Source organism: Macaca mulatta, chromosome 6 (genome assembly GCF_049350105.2).
Source record: "Macaca mulatta isolate MMU2019108-1 chromosome 6, T2T-MMU8v2.0, whole genome shotgun sequence".
In the NCBI taxonomy this organism is placed as follows: domain Eukaryota; kingdom Metazoa; phylum Chordata; class Mammalia; order Primates; family Cercopithecidae; genus Macaca; species Macaca mulatta.
This window is the reverse complement of record NC_133411.1, coordinates 181,899,959-181,917,110: the sequence shown is the minus strand read 5'-3', so window position 1 is coordinate 181,917,110 and position 17,152 is coordinate 181,899,959. Positions and strand designations below refer to the sequence as shown.

At 43.9% G+C, this 17,152-nt stretch overlaps 1 protein-coding gene and 1 non-coding gene across 2 annotated transcripts in view; both read right to left on the bottom strand.

The window, feature by feature from the left end:
• Positions 1-360: 360 nt before the first annotated feature.
• The window catches only part of ATP6V0E1 (ATPase H+ transporting V0 subunit e1), a 49,616-nt gene continuing 32,824 nt past the window's right edge, over positions 361-17,152 (bottom strand). Inside the window, 2 exon segments of the mRNA NM_001261126.1 lie at positions 361-858; positions 13,371-13,500. Of these exon segments, the coding sequence (NP_001248055.1) occupies positions 13,407-13,500 (94 nt within the window). The 3' untranslated portion in view covers positions 361-858; positions 13,371-13,406.
• LOC114679140 (small nucleolar RNA SNORA74) lies at positions 12,810-13,010 on the bottom strand. Its single transcript, XR_003730818.1, has one exon. It is a non-coding gene; the product is annotated as a small nucleolar RNA SNORA74 (small nucleolar RNA).

The following is a 17,152-nucleotide window of genomic DNA, read 5'->3' as shown; positions in this document are numbered from 1 at the left end:
CTTGTTCTGTGGCTGACAGATATCCTTGGCCTGTTCATCATGCTACCATCTTTAAGGACAATGCTCCAACACAGCCTTATATTACAGTTCTGTGTATACTAGCCTTATCTCTCCAAATAGCTTCTGGACTTGCAGGGACTCCAATTTACACATCTTTGATCCCTCCAGTGCCTTGATTGCAGCAGGCACTCAAATGGTTACTGAATGATTAAGAAAAGCACTTACCAGTCTTTTCAGGCATCTCAAGCTACATGGAAGGGTTTATATACCCAACCTAAGTTTAGACTACAAAATCATTTTTTTAAAAGGCATTATGTAGCGATAGAAAAGCTTATAAAAATGAATTTTACAAACACTGAACCCAGATTTCCATAGAAAGGAGAAAAATATTTATTCCAAAAGATGGCAGAAATAAGAAATTCATCCTGAAAGTATGTTTGGCGTGATTCTGTTGAGATGGCTCTTCCCTCTGAACGTGCTCTCCTACTGACCACCCCACTGGAGTCTTGTTTGTCTTGCAGCAGTTTCTCAACACTTCACTGATTCCCATGTGAGAAGGCAGGAGTCATCTTCAAATCCACAGATTCCAAGGAGAGAGTAATGTATCTCTCAGAAGAACAGCATCTTCTATCTTAGAAGAGTACATAATTGTCTTGTGGAGTCGGCACAGTTCAGGTTACATAGGCACGTAATTCACCAAAGTGTAAAAAAGGCCAAGTAAAACACGCTGCATTGTAGAATAAGGCATTCAAATGTGCTGTTAACGTTTAAGGCAGCTGATGGCCAAAACAGGCAAGTCAAGAAAGGTAGCAGGTTTGGAGGTGATTTTGCATCTAGAAGGCATTCTCTTCTCGCGACCTGCAAAACGAAACCATTCTGGTAACTAGTCCTCATACATTCCTCAGGAAGGCAAAAAGTTAACATCAAGAAAGTTAACCAGGCCAATACTTTAAAATGCATAGATGTTCAACAAAATATGAAACACAGGATAATCAACGTGGCGCAAGTTTGGCCAGGTTTTGCAGGGCTGTGGCAAAAGGTCCAGTAACCAAGGACACTGCTGAAATGAGGAGCACAAGTAACACTCTATGTTACAGGACGCAGGAAGAATGAAGCTGACTGAGACTGATGGTGCTGGAATCTAATGATTTCACCACAGTTTCAAGAGTCTGTATTTTTCCCTTCCCTCTTACAGCATGGAGGGGAGGTTCCCACAGGCACGGCGAACTCTGCTCTGGGGCCAGGCTCCTGGGGAGCGGGCTCCTTGCATTGGTCTCGTACTGGAGGCTGCCCGCTAGCTTGCTCCCCGTTCTGGCTATATCAAGTGTAGGTGACAAATGACACTTTTCTTTTTTTCTAGCAGTTTAAATTCAACACCATATATATATATATATTTTTGACACAGGGTCTTGCTCTGCCATCCAGGCTGGAGTGCAGTGGCGGGATCTTGGCTCACTGCAGCCTCAATCTCCTGAGCCCAAATGATCCTGCTATCTCAGCCTCCCAAGTACTGGAACTACAGGCGCACACGAACACACTCGGCTAATTTTTATATATTTTTTGTAGAGACAGGGTTTAATCATGTTGCCCAGGTTGGGCTCCAACTCCTGGGCTCAAGCATTCTGCCCACCCCAGCCTCCCAAAGTGCTGGGATTACAGGCATGAGCCATCATGCCCAGCTGATTTTTGAATTTTTCATAGAAATGGAGTCTTGCTATATTGCCCAGGCTGGTCTCAAACTCCTGAGCTCAGGTTTCCTCTTGTCTTGGCTTCCCAAAGTTCTGGGATTACAGGCATGAGCCATCACACCCAGCCAATAAAATAAATTTTATCTGAGAATACTGAAGTAGTGAATATGTATGGTTTGTCTGTTAATTTTCCATGAAGAACACACTGATTAGACTTCATAGTACAGGCATTTTTTGACAAAGCAACAATCAAAAAAGGGAAAAATAGGCCTTCACTTTTGAAAAACCATATACAAATGGGGGATAGTTTTCACTCAAGATCAATGATACCAGTTTAAAATAAACGTAGGCTGGGCACAGTGGCTCACGTCTGTAATCCCAGCACTTTGGGAGGGCAAGGCAGGCAGATCATTTGAGGTCAGGAGTTCGAGATCAACCTGGCCAGCATGGTAAAACCCCATCTCTACTAAAAATACAGAAAAATTAGCCGGGCGCGGTGGTGCATGCCTGTAGTTCCAGCCAACTGGAAGGCTAAGGCAGGAGAATGGCTTGAACCCAGGAGGCGGAGGTTGCAGTGAGCTGAGATCACGCCATTGCACTTCAGCCTAGGTGTCAGAGTAAGACTCTGTCTCAAAATAAATAAATAAATTAATTAATTAAAAAAATGTAAATGTGCATTACGTTACATGGCAAAGTCATATAGTTTGATTTTGGAATAAATTTTTATTTTTATTTATTTATTCTTGAGACAGGGTCTTGCTCTGTCACCCAGGCTGGAGTAAATGCAGTGGCACCATCATGGCTCACTGCAACTGCCACCTCCCAGGCTCAGGTTCCTCCCATCTCAGCCTCCCAAGTAGCTGGGACTACAGGCGTGTGCCACCACACCTGGCTAATTTTTGTATTTTTTTGTTGTTGTTGAGATGGGGTTTCCCCATGTTACCCAGGATGGTCTCGAAATTCTGGCCTCGAGCAATCTGCCCATCTCAGCCTCCCAAAGCGCTGGGATTACAAATGGGAGCCACTGCGCCCGGCTGATTTTGGAGTACATTAAGGAAGCATGTAGTTTTTTTTTTTTTGGAGATGGTGTCTCGCTCTGTCATCCAGGCTGGAGTGCAGTGGCGTGATCTCAACTCACTGCAAGCTCTGCCTCCCGGGTTCACACCATTCTCCTGCCTCAGCCTCCTGAGTAGCTGGGACTACAGGCGCCTGCCACCACACTCGGCTAATTTTTTGTGTTTTTTAGTAGACACCGGGTTTCATTGTGTTAGCCAAGATGGTCTTAATCTCCTGACCTCATGATTTGCCTGCCTTGGCCTCCCAAAGTGCTGGGATTACAGGTGTGAGCCACTGTGCCCAGCAAGGAAGCACGTATTCTTATCATCTTTGTTATGAAATAGCTGATTGGGGGTGGGGCTAGAGAACTTAATCAAAAGGTCCATGTTCTCATTTTGCAAAATAAAGGAGTCATAAGGTTATTATCAGATAAAACTGACAAAAGGACGGATGCGGTGGCTCATGCCTGTAATTCCAGCACTTTGGGAGGCCGTGGTGGGTGGACCACTTGAGGTCAGGAGTTTGAGAACAGTCTGGCCAACATGATGTACCCCATCTCTACTAAAAAAAAAAAAAACAAAAAAAACACAAAAATTAGGCCAGGCGCTGTGGCTCACACCTGGAATCCCAGCACTCTGGGAAGCCGAGGCAGGCGGATCATGAGGTCAGGAGATCAAGACCATCCTGGCTAATACAGTGAAACCCCGTGTCTACTAAAAATACAAAAAATTAGCCAGGCGTGGTGGTGGGCACCTATAGTCCCAGCTACTCGGGAGGCTGAGGCAGGAGAATGGTGTGAACCCGGGAGGCAGATTTCAGTGAGCCGAGATCGCACCACTGCACTCCAGCCTGGGCGACAGAGCAAGACTCCGTCTCAAATAAATAAATACAAAAATTAGCCAGGTGTGGTGGTGCGTGCCTCTATTCCCAGCTATATGGGAGGCTGAGGCAGGAGAATCGCTTGAACCTGGGAGGTCAATGTTGCAGTGAGCCGAGATCGCACCATTGCACTCCAGCCTGGGCAATGGAGCGAGATTCCATCTCAAATAAACAAACAAAAACCTGCCAATGTGCCAGGTGCGGTGGCTCACATCTGCAATTCCAGCACTCTGGGAGGCGGGGTGGATCACCTGAGATCAGGAGTTCAAGACCAGCCTGTACAACATGGTGAAACCCCGTCTCTACTAAAAATACAAAAATTAGCTGGGTATGGTGGCACATTCCTATGATCCCAGCTACTCGGGAGGCTGAGGCACAAGAATCGCTTGAACCCAGGAGGTGGAGTTTGCAGTGAGCCAAGACTGTGCCACTATACTCCAGCCTGGGCAAGAGAGTGAGACTGTCTCAAAAAAAAAAGAGACAAAACTGGCAATGAAGATAACATAAAAATATTAAGTCTAGAACCAAGAAATCTGTTTGGGGAAGAGTAAGTGAACATATTTATTAAACAATATATTAGGCTTAAATTTTATCTTTTTAAAAATTTTAGATAAATTTGCAAAATAATTCCTTCTTTACCATGATATGTAAGGTTATATATTGTAGGAGATTAAATACAAGGAGCTAAGCATGTATTTAACAATTCAAGGCAATGTACCAAACGAATGGCAAAAACTGGAGAGCTAAATATGTTTAGAAAGAAAAGAAATCACTTTGAAACAAAGTAGCCAAGGAAGGATGTGCTAGGATTTGCCAGCTGGGCACTGAAAGAGAAAGCATCAGAAAGAATTAAGAGAGAATGGGTGAACTGAGGCAAGAAAGCAGAAGGAATTTTGACAGGAGAGTGTATTTATTAAGTTGTGTTCTAAGTTAATGAATATGGTAGGGTAGTAAGAATCAGGAAAAACCAAGTAAAGCTAATGAGGTCAAGAACATGAAAACAGTAGGGCCCACACCACTAGGGCCTGGAGGGGAAAGTAGTGAGAAGGAAGGCAGACTGGGGTGGGAAGGCCTTGACAGTCAAGTCAGAGAGCTGGACATGGCCTGCAGGTTAGCTGTTCTTCTCTGTTGTGGCTCATCGGACTGTTGGTGACCCTGGCAAAAGTTGTGTGCTTACAACATTTTATATCGCATTTCAAGGGGCATGTACTCTCTACAGTCAGAGACCTTAGGTTAAACAAAACAAAACAAAAAACCAAAACAAAACAAAACCAAAAACCCTGCTGCAGGCCACAGAGAGCTACTGACAGTTTCTGAGGCAAGCTGATCTATTTCAGGAAGTTCCTCCACCAGGAAGATAAACAGGGTGGTGTTCTGTAGATAGATGAGGGTAGAGCCAGGGAGACCAGATGAGCCCCTGCCATACTTCAGAACTGTAGTAAGTGGGGGCAGAAATGAGGGTGCCTGAAGGAGGAATGGAAGGGAAGGGCAGACACAAGAGATATAATGAGAGCAGATGGACTTGAGGAAGAGGAGAAAAAAAATGACGCGACAGGTTCTGACCCTGACAAGGCAAACTATGATATTGGGAACTGAAATGGAGACATAGCTAAGTTTGAAATGGCAGCAGAATACCCAGCCAGAGTACTCAGAGTAAAAGATAAACTTTTTAACCACACAACACCTTGCACTGTTGAACTTCTCCCAAGTATGGCTTAATTTACATCCCAACAGATCACAAACCCCTTTGCAGCCCAGTCTTCTTTGAAATCCCTACTTCAGTACTATACACCTCACAAGCACTCAAGCATTTTTGGAATGCATAGAAAAACAGCTCCCACAGGGCAGAGGCCTAATTATCAATATCCTCTATTTCTTTCCTGGCTCGGACTTTATAATAAAATAGATAGCATTTCTATGCCTTCAGACTGTGGTCAACCATCTCAGATCATCTATCAGGTAACAATGCTGTGCTAAACCAAGTAACTTCCAGGACACTGGGTCTGAAGCCGAAGCCACTCCTTCAAGGAGATTCCATAGTAGCAGCACACGCCACAAGGCTGTAGGGAAGTGAACATCAACAAAAACAGCAACCTTGACGTTAGAGTCCCACATACATCTTATGAAGTCACACTCAGGAATCTAAGGGAAGTAGATAACAAGGCTGGCAAAGCCAGGGATGGAGTGAGCACTACTCTTAGGAGTACTGAACGCATTTACTTCCAGCCAATAAACATAACGTGCTGTAACTCAGTCTCTCATCGGGCTGTGGTTCGGTTCTTCAATTAGGGAAAGAAAATCATGACAATTACATTGATCAAAGTAGCAAAAGATCAGCTACGTATTTAACAGTGTGTTCTTTGGATTGATTCCATTTCATCAATATAAAATTATTCTTTTTTTTTTTTTTTTTTTTTTTTGAGACGGAGTCTCGCTGTGTCGCCCAGGCTGGAGTGCAGTGGCCGGATCTCAGCTCACTGCAAGCTCTGCCTCCCGGGTTTTTACGCCATTCTCCTGCCTCAGCCTCCCGAGTAGCCGGGACTACAGGCGCCCGCCACCTCGCCCGGCTAGTTTTTTGTATTTTTTAGTAGAGACGGGGTTTCACCGTGTTAGCCAGGATGGTCTCGAACTCCTGACCTCGTGATCCGCCCGTCTCGGCCTCCCAAAGTGCTGGGATTACAGGCTTGAGCCACCGCGCCCGGCCCCAATATAAAATTATTCTAAAGCTTTCATAACTGGTCCTCATTTTTCTCTGTTGAATACCATGTCTGGCTTACACCTACTTTCCAAATCTGGCCTCTTAAAAGAAATCATGTACAAAATCAAACATTTTTCCTTATCAGGTGAGGTCAGACCTAAATCTACTTTCTAAACTCCTTTATCATCTCACCATTAGGTAAAAGTTCAAAATTCAAAAGGTTAAACAGAGCTCAATCCTTTGACTTTACCATCCAAAAAGTGAAGTAAGCCTGTCTTAAGAGTCTGTCTGTTCTAATGCTAGGCAGAGATTAGATCTTTTGATGTGTTAACTCCAAAGTCTTAGGTTACGATACCATTGTAATTCTGTTAAACGCAGAATAGGCATGACATGATGTTCATAATTAGGGATCTCCTGGCTTGCCCTCCTACTTCCTGGCATATTGCTTTTAAAGGAACCATGTTTAGTATAAGAGTTTCAAGCAGTCCGAGTATGTACTGTGGACTAGAGTGAAAACATAAGTAATCTGTCAATTAATCAGGTTGACAGAGAGATGACAGTGAAAAGAATAAGCAGATAAAATGTCTTCAGATCCACCCACTCAGTGTTATTTAGTGTCAAAGGGCCCAATTCTCTCATTATCATGGAAGGAAATGAAACTCAAAGAAGTGAAAAGCAATGCTGGAACTAGATCCAACTGAGGCCTGAAGTTCTCAGCTTTAAACCCCAATCAACAGCCTTACCTAACACTCACTACAGTTGAAATAAAGAGTAGAAAACATAACTTGATGAAAAAGGCAGGTTAAAAAAAATTGGTATTATTGCCAGGCACACTGGTTCATGCCTCTAATCCCAGCACTTTGGGAAGCCAAGGTGGGAGGATTGCTTGAGGCCAGGAGTTCGAGACCAGCCTGGGTAACACAGTGAGACCCCGTCTCTTAAATTAAAACACACACACACAGACACATATGTATAAACATATAAATAAAATATATATATTGAAGGGGAAATTAAATTGGCAAAATTCAGGTTGTGGAGAAACAGAAACTCATATACTATTTGTTTGTTTGTTTGAGATGGAGTCTCGCTGTGTTGCCCAGGCTGGAGCGCAGTGGCGCAATCTCGGCTCACTGCAAGCTCCACCTCCCGGGTTCACACCATTCTCCTGCCTCAGCCTCCCAAGTAGCAGGGACTACAGGCATCTGCCACCATGCCTGGCTAATTTTTTTTGTATTTTTTTAGTAGAGATGGGGTTTCACCGTGTTAGCCAGGATGGTCTTGATCTCCTGACTTCATGATCCACCTGCCTTGGCCTCCCAAAGTGCTGGGATTACAGGCGTGAGCCACCGCGCCCGGCCACTCATATACTGTTGATGGGAATGCAAAACAGTATAATCTCTATGGAACACAATGCAGCAGTATCTAGAAAAATTATATATATCTTTAAACCAGAGATTCCATTTTCAAGGAGGCTATGTTAAAGATCAACAGCAAAAACAGAAAATGGCATATGCATAGGATGGCACTGTGGCTTTATGAGTAATAGCAAAAGACTGGAAATAATCCAAAAGGATTATCAATGGCTAAAGAGATGAGAAAGATCTCTATACATCAGTATGCAGCAATCTCTAGTATATATTGTTCAATGAATAAACGAAGGCACAGAATAGTATATGTAGCCGATACCTTTTCTGTAACAGCAGTGTGTATGTACATATGAATGAATTATGTATTTGCTTAATCTTTGCAAAATATGAAACAGTGAAAGGATAGATTTCTCTGAATATATCTTGTTCATAATTTGACTTTGGAAATGTTTTATATATTCAAAAAACAGCAGCAAATAAGACAGAAAAAAATACAATAATTTGAACACACACAACTTAGTGTAACTGTATTATCAAACTGGTGACAAAACTGCCAGGGGAAATAATAATAATGCCAGGGCGGATGCAGTGGCTCACACCTGTAATCCCAGCACTCTGGGAGGCCGAAGCAGGTGGATCACTTGAGCCCAGGAGTTTGAGACCAGCCTGGGCAACACAGCAAAACACTGTCTCCATACAAAATTTAAAAATTAGCAAGGCATGGTGGCACACACCTGTAGTCCTAGCTACTCAGGAGGCTGAGGTGGGAGGACTGCTTGAGCCGGGAGGCGGAGGTTGCAGTGAGCTAAGATCACAACACTGCCCTCCAGCCTGACCAACAGTGAGACCCTGTCTCAAAAAAAAAATTATTATTATTATTATTATTTGGGATGAGGTCTTGCTATATTGCCGAGGCATGTCTCAAACTCCTGAGCTCAAGAGATCCTTCTGCCTCACCCCATCAAGCAGCTGGGATTACACGCACATACCACACTGTACCAGTTGTTATTTTACGTGACCTCAGAAAACAGCACTTGATGAACTCATATCTATTAGTTATACTGGTGTTATCTTGAAAGTATTTTGCCAGGCACAGAGGCTCACACCTGTAATCCCAGCACTTTGGGAGGCTAAGGCAGGTGGATGGCTTGAGCTCAGGAGTTTGAGTCCAGCCTGGGCAACATGGTGAAACCCTGTCTCTACCAAAAATACAAAAAATTAGCCAGGCGTGGTGTCACACGTCTACAGTTCCAGATACTCAGAAGGCTGAAGTAGGAGGATCGCTTGATCCCAGGAGGCAGAGGTTGTGGTGATGTACTCCAGTCTGGGTGACAGAGACCCTGTCTCCAAAAAAAAAAAAAAAAAAGGCCAGGCACAGTGGCTCACACCTGTAATCCCAGCACTTTGGGAGGCCGAGGTAGGTGGATCACGAGGTCAAGAGTTCGAGATCAGCCTGACCAACATGGTGAAACCCTGTCTCTACTAAAAATACAAAAATTAGCCAGGCATGGTGATAAGCACCTGTAACACCAGCTACTCGGGAGGCTGCGGCAGAAGAATTGCTTGAACCTGGGAGGCGGAGGTTGCAGTGAGCTGAGATCACACCACTGCACTCCAGCCTGGCATCAGAGTGAGACTCTGTCTCAAAAAAAAGAAAAGAAAAAAAATGACCAAAGAAATAAAAACTCTGTAATGTTATATTTGAAGATAAAATACTAATGCAAACTTATGATTATTTTTCTTCTGAAAAATACATACTTCCTGGTTCTTCCCACTGAAAAGGCTTAGAAGCAATTATACCCCAGCAGCAACGAACACACATAGCACTCAGATCGTGATTTTTAAATGTCATTTCCACTGAACAGAACCAGGGTCAAATGGGCCTGAGAACTGACTAGTAAATCAGACATCCTTTTACTGGGGAATTCAGAAAGCAATTCAAGGAACAGCTAAATCTAAGTCTGGGACAGAAAATACACAAGAGCTGCCTGGATACGGCCAGAAAGTAAGGAAACTACTGAAAACTAACATCAAAAGTACATAGAAGCCATCCTAAACAGGCTCTCACAGACAAAAAACAAAACAAAACAAAAATAAACCAACAAAAAACAAAAACAAAAAAACACAACCATATAAAGGGTAAAAAATGATCCGTATTTCTTTCCTTTTTTTTTTTTTTTTTTTGAGACGGAGTCTTGCTCTGTTGCCCAGGCTGGAGTGCAATGGCACAATCTCGGCTCACTGCAAGCTCCACCTCCTGGGTTCACGCCATTCTCCTACCTCGGCCTCCTGAGTAGCTGGGACTACAGGCGCCTGCCACCACGCCTGGCTAATTTTTTTTGTATTGTTAGTAGAGACGGGTTTCACCGTGTTAGCCAGGATGGCCTTGATCTCCTGACCTCAAGTGATCCGCCTGCCTTGGCCTCCCAAAGTGCTGGGATTAGAGGCGTGAGCCACCATGCCCAGTCCCATGATCTGTATTTCAAGTCTACTAAATCATCCTGTTGATGAGGAAAAGGTTTTTTTTGTTTTTGGGACAGAGTCTTGATCTGTCACCCAGGCTGGAGTGCAGTGGTGCGATCTTGGCTGGCTACAACCTCCACCCCCCAGGCTCAAGTGTTCCTCCCACCTCAACCTCCCGAATAGCTGGAACTACAGGTGTGCGCCACTTTGCCTGGCTAATTTTTGTATTTTTTGTAGAGACAAGGTTCACAATATTGCCCAGGCTGGTCTTGAACTCCTGGGCTCAAGTGATCTGCCTGCCTCAGCATCCCAAAGTACTGGGATTACAGGCTTGAGCCACTGTGCCCGGCAGGAAAGTTATTTTTATTAAAGCATTTGAGCTCATCAAATGCGGAGGTAATAATACAACTGAAAAATCGGACGAGCATGGTGGCTCACACCTGTAATCCCAGTATTTTGGGAGGCCTAGGCGGGTGGATCACCCTGAAGTCAGGAGTTTGAGACCAGCCTGGCCAACATGGTGAAAACCCATCTCTACTAAAAGTAACCAAAAATTGGCCAGGTGTGGTAGCATACACCTGTAGTCCCAGCTACTTGGGAGGCTGAGGCGGAAGAATCACTTGAATTCAGGAGGCAGGGGGTGCAGTGAGTTGAGATCGTGCCACTGCACTCTAGACTGGGTGATAGAGCGAGACTCTGTCTCAAAATAAATAAATAAATAAAAATAGAACTGGAAAAATCATCATTTGTGGCCGGGCATGCTGGCTGATGGCCATAATCCCAACACTCTGGAAGGCCAAAGAGGGAGGATCACTTGAGCCTAGGAGTTTTGAGGCCAACTTAGGCAAGATGGTGAGACCTCGTTTCTACAAAAATTAAAAGTCACATGTGGTGCTGCATGCCTGCAGCTGTTAGGGAGGCTGAGGCAGGTCGATCTCTGGAATCCAGGAATTCAAGGCAGCAGTGAATTATGATCACACCACTACACTCCAGCCTGGGCCACAGAAAGAGACCCTCTCTATAAAAAATAAATAAAATTTTAAAAATTAGCCAAAACATGGACTACATAGTGAGACCTTGTCTCTCTTAAAAATTAAAAAATTAGCCAGGTATGGCGGTGTGTGTCTGTAGTCCAGCTACTCAGGAGGCTGAGGCAGGAGGATCACTTGAGCCAGGAGTGTGAGGCTGCAGTAAGCCATGATGGTGCCACTGCACTCCAGCTGGGTGACAGAGACTCTGTTTCAAAAACAAAAATGTTAGGGTATGGTGGCTCAAGACTGTAATTCCAGTTACTCGGGAGGCTGAGGCAGGAGGATCACTTAATCCCGGGAGGTCAAGGCTGCAGTTAGCCGTGATTGTGCAACTGTACTCCAGCCTAGGTGACAAGAGTGAGATTCTGTCTCAATGAAAAAAAAAAAAACAGCAGTAGCAGCAAATCACCATTTGCCATTTCAACTAAAACGATTAATTCAGGCTATGATCATCAATGGATAAAATCACTTGATAAGAAGAACTTTACAAATGAAGGAACCAGGCTGTCATTACCTGAACTCAGCGATCACATCAGCATTACTAAAAATAGGAGAGCCAGACAGCCTGTTTCCAGATGGGAGGCAATACACAGTTTACAGTAACACCTAAAGAGCCAAAAGCGTTGAACCTAAATCTAGTCAAGGCATTTAAAGCTAACTTCCATTTAACAAAAAATAAAAACAAAGAACAGATTAAATAAGAGGTTTCCTGACTCTCAGCCAGTGAATAAATCTTTCCACTATACTACGACTAACCTCTCTGATCCTCAGGACGAATAGAAGCTGCAACCTTAAGACTGATTTTCAAAAGGTACTGATATGGTTTGGATTGCTTGTCCCCTCCAAATCTTATGTTGAAATGTGATCCCCAATGATGGCGGTGGGGCCTAGTGGGAGGTGTTTGGGTCATGGGAGTGGATTCCTCATGGACGGCTTGGTACCCTCCTGATATGGTTTGGCTGTGTCCTCACCCAAATTTCATCTTGAATTGTAGCTCCCATAATTCCCATGTATTGTGGGAGGGACCCGATGAGAGATAACTGAATCATGGGGGTGGTTCTCCCATACGGTTCTCGTGGTAGTGAATAAGTCTCAAGACATCTGATGGTTTTATAAGGGGAGACCCCTTCTGCTTGGTTCTGATTCTCTCTTGCTGCCACCATGTAAGAACTGCCTTTCGTCCTCCGCCATTATGGTGAGGCCTCCCCAGCCACGAGGAACTGTGAGTACATTAAACTTCTCTCTCTTTATAAATTACCCAGTCTCGGGTATGTCTTTATCAGCAGCGTGAAAATGGACTAATACACCTCCCCACAGTAATGAGTGAAGTAGTTGTTAGTGCACATAAGAGTTGCTTGTTTAAAGGAGCCTGGCACCTCCTTCTCTCTCTCTTGCTCCCTCTCTCGCTGTATGACACGCCTGCTCCCCTTTTGCTTTCTGCCATGAGTAAAAACCTCCTGAGGCCTCAGAAGCCAAACAGATGTGGGTGTCATGTTTATACAGCCTGCAGAAATGTGAGCCAAATATAAATTACCCAGTCTCATGTATTCCTTTATAGCAACACAAAAACGAACGCAGGCACCTTTCTCCATCCAAAGCATTCAAAAACCTTCTTAATTTTGTTTTCTCTGTCTGCTCCCAGACTAGAACTAAGCAGCCAAAGTGAATGCTTAGCACACTCTCGGGGAAGCACAGCTCTATCTTGTACCAGTGCCAGACGCCACCAGAACAGTGGCGCAGGCAACCGGATGAAGACAAGACATTCCTCTCCCAGCAGTGTAACACCATCACAGGAACGGTTCTGTCCGGACGGCTGACTACTGCTGGAAAGAAACCTGCTCAATTTTAAATCTGCCAGCCACTTTTTAAAGTTGCTGGATCTCACAATGCCAAGTATAAACAGTTACTTTTTTGATTTGTGTCTGAAAGAGTGCCTGCAAGTTTAATTTTGTAAATCAAACTGTATTTACTTAAAAAGGCAGGGTAATAGCAGAATCTAAAAAGAATCTTATTGAGACTTAGGTAAGGAAGGCTTAAGTTCCAAGTTTATTTCTGCTCTTCAGATCGTGTTTGCATTCAGCAGCTTGCCCTTGCCATGTGTTAAAATGGCCATAAAATGCTGAGAAAAAGTCAAGGCAAACTCTGACTGCCTGACCATACTGATAAGAAAGGTCACGAGCATAGTCACCTCAAAGACTGAGCACTGTAGAGCATGTCTTCTTCCTCAAGGCCAATGATACTTCAGATACCAGATGGTTTCATTTTTCAATTGTGGTCCAAAGAGAGGGTTGAGTTGGGCCAGAATTGCAATCAGCCAACTAAAAGAAGGATGGGAGAGAAACAACAACAAAGTGGTGAAATCATGTTGGAACATGACCAGTTTCAATTAGCATGGAAAAAGTACACTAGCAAAACTTAAATCTACTGCATTCACACCAAACCTTCCATATACACTGTGCTAACAACAGCAGCTTGTCTGATAACAAAACGTTTCCCAGGACGTAGCCTGCCTTCATCTTGAGACATATCACAAAGCAGTGAGGCTTCATCACAGTAAGTCTCTGACTTTTCTCTTATTACCCGATTACCTTTCTAAGTATCCAAGATTTCCTGAATTCATGGTATCTTCGCTTCAAAGTGTTTTCACCTAATCTCAATTTATCATCATCACAACTTCCAACCTCAGGGAAAATATGTCTTATTTTATCCATTCTCCAAATGTTAAGACCCACAACCTATATGACACACCCATTTTTACGGGTACAGACAAGGGTTGACTGCAGCTTATCATCTTCCAGTTAGACTATAACACATAAGGTCCCCTTCTCTAATCCCCACCACCACGAAAATACGTAACACATCCTACTGTGGAACTTAACAGAATGGGCATTTACCTTCTCCCCAGTTTACTTCAGAATCTAAATAACGAGGCATTCCTCTGTATTACAGACTAACTATAAAGGAATTACAATGGTGCCACATCTTACTTCAGGGTGAAAAGTGAAAAATAGGTTGGGTGCAGTGGCTTATGCCTATAATCCCTGCACTTTGGGAGGATAAGGATCACTCGAAGCCAGGAGTTGATGACCAGTCTGGGCAACACAGTGAGAACCCATTTCTACAAAAAAATTTTAAAAATTCACCAGGTTTGCTGACTCGCACCCGTAGTCACAGCTACCTGGGAGGCTGAGGTGGGAGGATCCCTTGAGTCTGGGAGTTCAAGGCTCCAGTGCCATAGTTACATCACTGCACTCCAGCCTGGGCAACAGAGCGAGACCCTGTCTCTAAAAAAAGAAAAGAAAAATAGCATAGATTTACCTGTAAAATGTTCTTATATTGCTCACAAAGTTCTGTGTAAAGGGTCTTATATATGATATGGTAATTCATATGCCAAATAAAGTTTAAGAATCACTTAGACAAAAGCAAAGAACAAAAAAAATATGCAAATATCTGGGTATTCAAACCATTCTTCACTTACTAAAGAAATATTTAATGAGCACCTACTAGGTTCTAGGCCTCAGAAATACAATGGAGAAAAACGAAATGTCACTGTCCTCACAGAGCTTATATAATAGAATGTCAGGTGATAACTGTTATGAAGGAACTCAAGCAGGGAGAAGGAATAGAGAATGGCTTCTGGGGGCATTACTTCGACAAGGTGGTCAGGGAAGGAGGAGGACAGGCAGGGGAACGAAGCAGAATACACACTGCCTTTAGTTCCTACTCAAAATCCAATTGACCATTGAACAACATGGGTTTGAACCATGCAGGTCAACTTGGATGCCTGGGTCTGCTCATATGCTTGCCTCACCTGCCTCCACCTCCCTTTCCACCTCCTTCACCTCTTCTTCTGCCTCTACCACACCTGAGACACCAGAACCAACCCCTCTTCTTCCTCCTCCTCAGCCTACTCAGTGTGAAGACAACAAGAATGAAGACCTTTATGCCGATCCACTTCCACTTAATAAACAGTAAACATATTTTCTCTTCCTTATGCTTTTCTCAACATTTTCTTTTCTCTACCTTCCTTTATTATAGGAACACAGGATATAAAACGTATACAAACTATGTGTTAATTGACTGTTTATGTTATTGGTAAAGCTTCTGATCAACAGTAGGCTATTAGTAGTGAAATTTGGGGGGATTCAAAAGTTATAAATGGATTTTCAACTGTGCAGGGGATTGGAACCTCTAACTTCCACATTACTCAAAGGTCAACTGTGTATGAATTTGAACTTCTTTTGTTGGTGGACAGTGGTGTGGGGAGGAGGGCAGGGTTAAGGTAAACAAGCCCAACCAACCTCCAGCTACTGATCTGGGAGAGTGAAATTTGGTAACATACTGCTATACTGTCTGTATGGTGCACTGGGATCGAGGGAATCACTTTCTTTTCTTTTTTGTTTTGTTTTTTTGAGATGGAGTCTCATTGTTGTCCAGGCTGCAGTGCAGTGGCACGATCTCAACTCACCACAACCTCCGCTTCCTGGGTTCAAGCAATTCTCCGGCTTCAGCCTCCCGAGTAGCTGGAATTACAGGTGCGTGCCACCATGCCCGGCTAATTTTTGTATTTTTAGTAGAGACGAGGTTTCACTATGTTGGCCAGGCTGGTCTCAAACTCCTGACCTCGTGATCCGCCCACCTCAGCCTCCCAAAGTGATGGGATTACAGGCGTGAGCTACTGTTCTGGGCCGGGAACTGCTTTTTTTTCAGACGAAGTCTTGCTCTCGTCACCCAGGCTGGAGTGCGATGGCACGGTCTAACCTCTCTGCAACTTCCGCCTCCCAGCTTCAAGCGATTCTCCTGCCTCAGCCTCCCGAATAGTTGGGATTACAGGCACCTGCCACCACACTCGACTAATATTTGTATTTTTAGTAGAGACGGGGTTTCACCATGTTGGCAAGGCTGGTCCTGATCTCAGGTGATCCGCCCGCCTCAGCCTCCCAAAGTGCTGGGATTACAGGCGTGAGCCACCACGCCCGGCCGGGAATCGCTTTCTAAGGATAAGTAGATATATCACTATAGCAGTCTCCTTTTAAACTTTCGGGACTTTCTATTTCCTTGTAAGTGGGGAACTAGCCAAGCCCCAACTAGGCCATTATCTGGGTGGATCTCTTTTCTTCCATTTACTGTCATTTTTAGAGCTTTTTTAGAGCTGATTCTGATCACCAATGGAGAGACTGCTGGAGAATTAGCCAGCGCCACATCAGAAGCTTGTGCCCACAGAAACAAAAGGTGATTCTGTGACAGGAAACATGACACCTGAGGAAACCAGGCCAAAACAGATAGTTCAAGCTGACTCATTTAATAAACAAAAAGTTCATTCAGATGATATTTTCTGATCCATCCTTAGAACGAGGGTATTAAACACAAACACAATACTAAGACTTGTAGTTGAGATTCAACATCCATCTGACATTATAAAAAAAGGAGGAGAACAGCACAGGCAGACACACTGAAGAGCTCTGTGACTGCAGTCGACGCTAATGGTGCAGAGCTAAGAGTCATGGAAAATTCCAAACTAACCGAGGACTTCCCCAATCCCGGCAGGCAATACCAGCTGCCTGAAAAAAAACACTTTCGTAAGAGACTGAGACAACTGGCCAATGCCTAGAAATACTAAATAAAAAATCCATTAGAATTTAAACTAGCCCCTATCTCCTTTTGTAACCAAGAACATATAGCACAGAATGAAAACACCACTTCCTAGCACTTTGTAGGATGTTGTAGCGGAGTGGTTCTCTTCCCCAGCTGCAAATTATAATCACTCAGGGAACTTTTAAAATATACTGATGCTATTTCTGAGAGTGGAAAAAACATTGACTCCTTTTCCTCTGCTTTCACACCGCAATAATCAACATAGAAGACTTCTATAGCCAAATGTGTGGGGATTTCTCCCCACCAACAAGCACACAATCAATTCTGCAGCAGACACCAGCTGGGTGTCCTCCAATTCAATCCTGACACTATCTG